The sequence below is a fragment of the Xenopus laevis genome, chromosome 1S, assembly GCF_017654675.1.
Source record: "Xenopus laevis strain J_2021 chromosome 1S, Xenopus_laevis_v10.1, whole genome shotgun sequence".
NCBI lineage: Eukaryota > Metazoa > Chordata > Amphibia > Anura > Pipidae > Xenopus > Xenopus laevis.
This window is the reverse complement of record NC_054372.1, coordinates 99,816,669-99,823,518: the sequence shown is the minus strand read 5'-3', so window position 1 is coordinate 99,823,518 and position 6,850 is coordinate 99,816,669. Positions and strand designations below refer to the sequence as shown.

General features: G+C 43.9%; 1 protein-coding gene across 1 annotated transcript; it reads right to left on the bottom strand.

The window, feature by feature from the left end:
- Window positions 1-404: 404 nt before the first annotated feature.
- On the bottom strand, window positions 405-3,848 carry LOC121399393 (myb-related transcription factor, partner of profilin-like). Its single transcript, XM_041579989.1, has 4 exons — window positions 3,259-3,848; window positions 1,932-2,048; window positions 1,787-1,846; window positions 405-912 (listed from the first exon to the last, which is right to left on the bottom strand). Exons 1-4 carry the CDS (start codon window positions 3,707-3,709, stop codon window positions 581-583), a joined length of 960 nt encoding a protein of 319 aa, XP_041435923.1. The 5' UTR covers window positions 3,710-3,848; the 3' UTR covers window positions 405-580.
- Between the last annotated feature and the right edge of the window lie 3,002 nt (window positions 3,849-6,850).

Genomic DNA, 6,850 nt, shown 5'->3' with positions numbered 1-6,850 from the left:
ACTGCACTAGTGATAAATACACCATAAAAAAGTGTAGTCATATGCTTGCAATACAATTCATTGACCCTTACATGTAACATTTTTTGGCCAAGTGAATGTGTTCGGCAACACTGCAGCATCGCCATAGAAATATGTTAGAGCAAATGCACTTCGATGTTTGTAAGTGCTTTTCCAGATGTTATTGGAAAGGGCGCCAATGGGTGTTAGATATGGCACACCTTGGTGCTGATAACACCATACATATATACATATGTTAGAGCAAATGCACTTAGATGTTTTGAAGTGCTTTTCCAGGTGTTATTGGAAAGGGTGCCAATAGATGTTAAAATGGCACCCCTCAGTGATGAGAATGGAGCAGTGTAAACAATGGGATGTGTTGTTTGGGAGTCAGTCCCATTGCTGGGTAACGGACAAAGTGATACCTGAAGCGTCAATAGGGCAAAGTTTGTTACCAGGAGAAAAACAGGCAAAGAGGCCAGTGTCAGATGGAAAATGACACAGACTGGAGCTAGGGACGTTTGTCCCCTCGGACAGGACCGTCTCCCCTTCTATGCCCCCTTTCCCTCCGATGTTGAGGAGCTTAAGGGGGGGGAGGGGGAGCAGCAGGTGGACCAGGGACTTCACCCTCAGCAGAGCCCCCTGGTCGATGAGGCTGGGCTGCCATAGCTGCCACCAGGTCCTGGATTCCACGATGGATGGTCACCTGGGTCTCCTGAATATCCCTATGGATTAGGGCCATCCACCGCCTCATCCAGAGTTCCTGGCGGCGCTGCTGGTGGAGCATAGGCTGCATGGCAGCCATCATGGCGTCAACGAGCCCCGGTTGTGCCGCAGGTTGCTCACCCAGTCGCCGTCCTTCCTCCTGTGGTGGTCCCCCAATTGCTGCAGCAGCAGCAGTGGCAGCAGCACGACCTACAAGAAAAATCAAATCTAAGTATATATATTGGAATGTGCATAACCCACAACAAACGAGCAGATCTCTCTCCGATGTGCCCACCTTGAGGTGGGCAATATCGCACTGATCCGATTGTGGGCCCTAGGGACCAACGATCGGATCATAACGAATAGGAACGGGCGGTCGGATCGCAGGACCGCATCAACGAACAGATGCCTTTGTGATCCGACGGGATTTTAGTCCCATCCAATCGAGATCTGGCCGACTTATGGCCAGATCTCGATCGGGGAAGCCCGTCGGGGGCCCCCATACATGGGCCAATAAGCTGTCGGTCTGTCGGCAGCTTTCATTGGCCCGTGTTTGGCCACATTTAGATTGGAGGTGGTGTTTTCTTTTGGGGGGGGTGGCATAAACACAACATTAGAGTGAAAATTTCACACCAGTCTGTAGCTTGGAAAACAAGTTTTTTTTTTTTTTGACAAAAAAAAAGTTTGAAAGGACATGTAAACCCTCCCTCCCAGTGAGGAGGAGCTTCAGATACCTGCCACTGGTTTTTAAAGGTTAACAGTAAAGTCTGCAGTATCCCCTTAATCACTTAGAATTCCTTCTCCTCTTCTAACTCACTCTGGCCCTCCCTCAGGAATTCCCTTTGGCTGTTGGCTAATGAGCATGCTCAGTTCTTCTCAGCTCAGATTACTAAACACACCCTCCAGTCTAACAGCCACTGAGCAGACATCATTACTGGTTCCTATAGAAACTCTGCTCTAGCTGTCTGATCCTATTTTATTCTCCTAACCACCTCTCCTGAGCTCAGCTTAACCAATACATGGCATCTTTGGTGACACACAGACAAATAAAGTAAGGGGTTATTAGTTATAAAATTACTCTTACGTCTGGGGGGCACCACAGGTATCACAGCTGGTGACTGGGCGCGGCTTTCAGCTCGGTGTTCTGTAATGTGAGATAGGACATTAGTAATGCTGTAAACAAGTCGAGGAAGCAACTACATTGGCCACAACATTGAACATGTCTGTACCTTGAGCTTCCGGGGCTCTATCACGATCTTCAGCCTCACCCTCTTCCTGGGGTTGCTGAGCGGCGTCGTCCTGGTCCTGGTCACTGCTCGAGTCAGGCCGCGATGTTTGCGGCGGTACTGCAATTGTGAATAAAGAAAACAAAAAAAGTATTAAAAAAACAAAATCATATGGAATTGCAAGAGACCTCCCACATGCTACAAATCTATTTTATTTCTCATTCCAAATACTAACTCCAATGGAATGGTACAGCAAGTGAGATGGAATGGTTAAAACTTAAAGGAACAGTAACATCAAAAAATAAGTGTTTTAAAGTAATGAAAATAGTGTTGCCCTGCACTGGTAAAACTGCTGTGCTTGCTTCGGAAACACTACTATAGTTTATATAAATAAGCTGCTGTGTAGCAATGGGGGCAGCCATTCAAATGAGAAAAGGCTCAGGTTACACAGCAGATAGCAGATAAGCTCTGTAGAACATAATGGAGTTATCTGTTATCCACTATTTAACCTGTGCCATATAGACTTTTTTCAATTCCTGTTCCACAGCAGCTTGTTTATATGAACTATAGTAGTGTTTCTGAAGCAAACACACCAGTATTACACGTGCAGGGCAACAGTACATGACATTTTCATTACTTTAAAACACTTATATTTTTTGGTGTTACTGTTCCTTTAAATACATTTGCAATGGTGCGAGCAGAAGAGAATGTAATATATGACAATACTTGTGATTTTAAAGTTATTTAGCTTTTTAATCAGCAGATCTAAACTTTGCAGTCTCAGCAATCTGGTTGCTAGGGTCCAACCATAGCAACCATGCATTCATCTGAAGAAGAGACTGGAATATAATTAGTGGATGGTCTAATTAGTAATATGAGTAATAAAAACTCACAATAACATCACATGTGTAGTCTTACAGAGCATTTCTAGACCCACATTTTAAAGCTGGAAAGAGTCCTTTAATTTTAAAAATAAATAATGAAGGACAACTGAAAAGTTGCTTAGACTTGGCCATTCTAGAACATACTTAAAAGTTAACTTAAAGGTGAACCACCCCTTTAATGCAGTTTCTAAACATTTGTACTATAGTGGGGAAATGGTTAATAAAGAAATGGCTGCCATTTTGTCTATGTTACAGCTGCACTTAATAACTAGTAATGAACAAACAGCAAAGTTGTAAAGAAAAGCACAAGAAACTCCTCTAATGCAAAACAGGAGCAATATTTTAGCAAAGAAGTGAAATACTAAAGGGGAAATTAGACATTTATCTAAATGATGTGAATGTGGAAAAAAGGAGTCAGATGTTTGTTTCTATAAAATTCAACTTACTTCTCCAGTCTGTGTCCACTCCTTCACTGCCCTCTTTGCTCAAAATGTCCAGAAGCCGGCGCTCGTAGGGCTTCAGTCTGAGTGGAGGGACTCGCCCTCCGCCGGTCTTCTGGGCTTTAGCTCTCCTGGTAACCAGCTTTGCCCTTAGCCAACGCTTCAGGTCACTGAAGCGCTTGTACACTGTGGGGCGATCCCTGTGTAAAGCGCCCACAGTGTTCACCTTGTCCGTTACCTGCTGCCAGTGGTGTTGACGTCTGGCAGCACTGATACGATGGGACCGACTCCCAAACAGCACATCCCATCGCGCTAACACCTCATCCACCAGTGCTCCATTCTCATCACTGGTAAACCTTCGGGCCATTTTGTTGGTGGGGCCCTCCTCTCCTCCGTCATCATCACCCTCCTCCTCCTCCTCCTGTCTCCTCTCTGAGGCAGTTGGTGGTGCCTCCATCTCCTCCTCGCTGCTGGGCAGCCTCTGTGTCCTCCTCCTGGGGGAGCCTCTCCGAGCCCTGGGTGGGGTGCGTGACACGCTGCGTGCCCCAGATGGCGAGCGAGACACGCAGCGTGCCCTGGGGGACTCCCTGCGTTGGCTGGGGAACACCCTCCCTACACTATGCTCCTGCCCCCCTGCCCTACGCTCCTCCCTCCCTCTACGGGACCCCCCTGCCCTACTCTCCTCCCCTCTACGGGACCCCCCTGCCCTACGCTCCTCCCTCCCTCTACGGGACCCCCCTGCCCTACTCTCCTCCCCTCTACGGGACCCCCCTGCCCTACTCTCCTCCCCTCTACGGGACCCCCCTGCCCTACGCTCCCCCTCTCTACGGGACCCCCCTGCCCTACTCTCACCCCCACTACGGGACCCCCCACCTGACCTACTCTCTTCCCCTCCCCTACGGGACCCCCCACTCTCTTGCTCCTCCTCCTCCTCCCCCCAGGAACCCCTCCCAGTGACTCCCCAGCCTGTGCCCCCCTCTCTCCCCCTCCTGCGACGACTAAGATCCCACATAGTGTGGGATCCAGCCGCCGTTGGCACTTCCCCAGGGCTGGAGAGACGTTCCCCCTCCTCCTCCTCCTCCTCAATCCTCCTCCTACCAGCCATTTCCAGCCAAATTTTCCAAAAAAAAAGCAACCTGCCTCAGACACCTCCTCCACCTGTGCAGTCTAAATAGCAAGTGCGCAATTAGGCCGAAAATGCACCTAAAATGGCCTCTAGAGGGCTTCCTGTTTGAAAAAAATGGCAAAAAGGAAGTGGGGCATAAAAACTTCGAATCGATCGATTCGAATACAAGTGGGGCAAGGTTCACTTCGATCTTACTTCGATCGTATTCGACAGTACGCTACGACCGAATTCTTCGAATCGAAGGCACTATTCCTTCGATCGCAGGATAAATCGTTCGATCGTACGATTGTACTTCGATCGGAAATAGCACAAAAATCCTTCGACTTCGATATTCGAAGTCGAAGGATTTCAATTCGAGGGTCGAATTTCGAAGTATTTTTTACTTCGAAATTCGACCCTTAGTGAATCTGCCCCTTAGTGTTAATACCACGAAAACCTTGAATGCAAAAAAAAAAAAATTGTTGAGGTCCTATGGAAGACAATGGGAGCTGTGCTGATCTTATTGGGCCACTGAATTGAATTTTTTAGAAATTTTCCAAAAAAGGTATTCATATTTTTTATCACATAGTTCAGCGATTTTTTTCGATTGCACTTTTTCTTCGGATCTTGTAATAAATTCAATGACAATCTTGGTTTTAGAGTGAGTTTAGTTGTGCTTTTCAAAAACCTCTAAAATGCGAACTTCAATAAGTAAGCCTTCACACTCTTTATGAATACAGCAATTCTGAATTCAGGAAACCCTGTATTTATAGGAAGACTAGATATTTGTTCCCATGGGGCTCAGAAGTGGGAAAGAGTATTTTTGGAGAAAATTGGCACAAACAAAGTTCTCTAGTGCCATTTACAGAAAGTTTTTCACTCTGTTGATTTGGGGTGGGCAACATGGTGTGCCGTTTCACATGTCCAATCAACATGACACTACAATTTTCGCCTTTGGGCCAATATATGGATTGTACAATTTTCTACTTCCTTACATAAGGGGCATATTTATCAAAATAAGAGATCAGAGCTCACCACAGAAAATCTCACCCTCTGAATATTTACTTTTACAAAATCAATAAATGTCTACTTATTTAAGCTTTTTAAGGAATATACATGATTAAAATATAATGAATGATTAAAATAAATTATACAAATGTTGCCTTTTGATACCAATTTTCTGTATCCCACTGTCACAATCTCTTCCATAGGCTAGGCTGTTAGACCAATCATTGAGCGGTTTGGCTAAGAGCTAACATAAATGATTTAAAATCCATACAAATACACAGCACCGATAGAAGACTTTTGTGCAATGCCACACATCCTACTTTTATGGAAATCTGTGTGATATCTTACTTGTTATATTTACATTTGTCTTTATATGGACATCAAATACAAAGTGATAGTAATAAAATGCCTCTACTTTTTATCAAAAATGTACATTTAGACAAGGTGACAACATATTGTAGGTCTTCGCTGAAATATCAGTACAACCAATAAGAAGAATTTGATAGCATAGAAAATAAATTTTACAGCAAGTCTGGTGTCACAAAATCAAAAAACAATACAAAATGATGAGATAATAAGCACAGACGGACAACTGTAAGACATCTGTTTTCAAATATTTATCCTATATATGGTGAAAAAAAATCTGTGTTTTAACTCTTTGTCTGCCAATCACATAGACCCTGCAGAGTGTGGGGGATCTAGATTATATGTTCCTGATTTAACAGCAATGAACTATCCTGGAGCAATTGGCTGTGCCAGTAAGAGGAAAGAGTTCTTTTTAATTCAGTCTTATATTAACTTATGCAGAATTATTGGTCTGGTTCTTGGTGTTGGGGTATTACTAATATGTATATAAAACTACAGTTCCCTTTGGCCATTTGCCAAAGGGAACTGTAGTTTTATATAACAATATTTATAGGTTTGTGGATTTCAATTTGGAGGATAATATGGCCTTTTTGTGTGCCAATACATAAACCATAGTGATTTAGTAAGATAGTGTACTACCATTATTGGCCCCAAATAAACTCTAGAATTAGTCCAAGGATACACTATATTATTGGCATATACCAAATTAAAGACTGGGAGAATAGACATCATTCAGGGCACTTAAGAGCATGAAGTCATTCTCACAAGCTGGCACAGGCTGGGCTTATTCATTTTTTTCTAGCACATAGTCAATATTTATTCTATGAATGCTGTATTGGTCTCTATACATCTATGAAATAGGTAAAATAATTGGCAGCAACACCATGCCAAATAATACTCAAGGTTTAAGGTACTATCTCTTTACCCATATCACTAACTTGTTGTCCCCAATTGTTAAGTACCTGGGCCTCAAATCATTTCATTGTGAATTTCATATCTTCTAAATTTGTAATGGGGGAAGTTGGCTTTAGTGATGGGCCAATGAATTTGGCAAGCACGAATTTGCAGCGAATTTCAAGTTTCTCCGCCAGCAAATAAATCCAAAAAAATGCGGCGTGA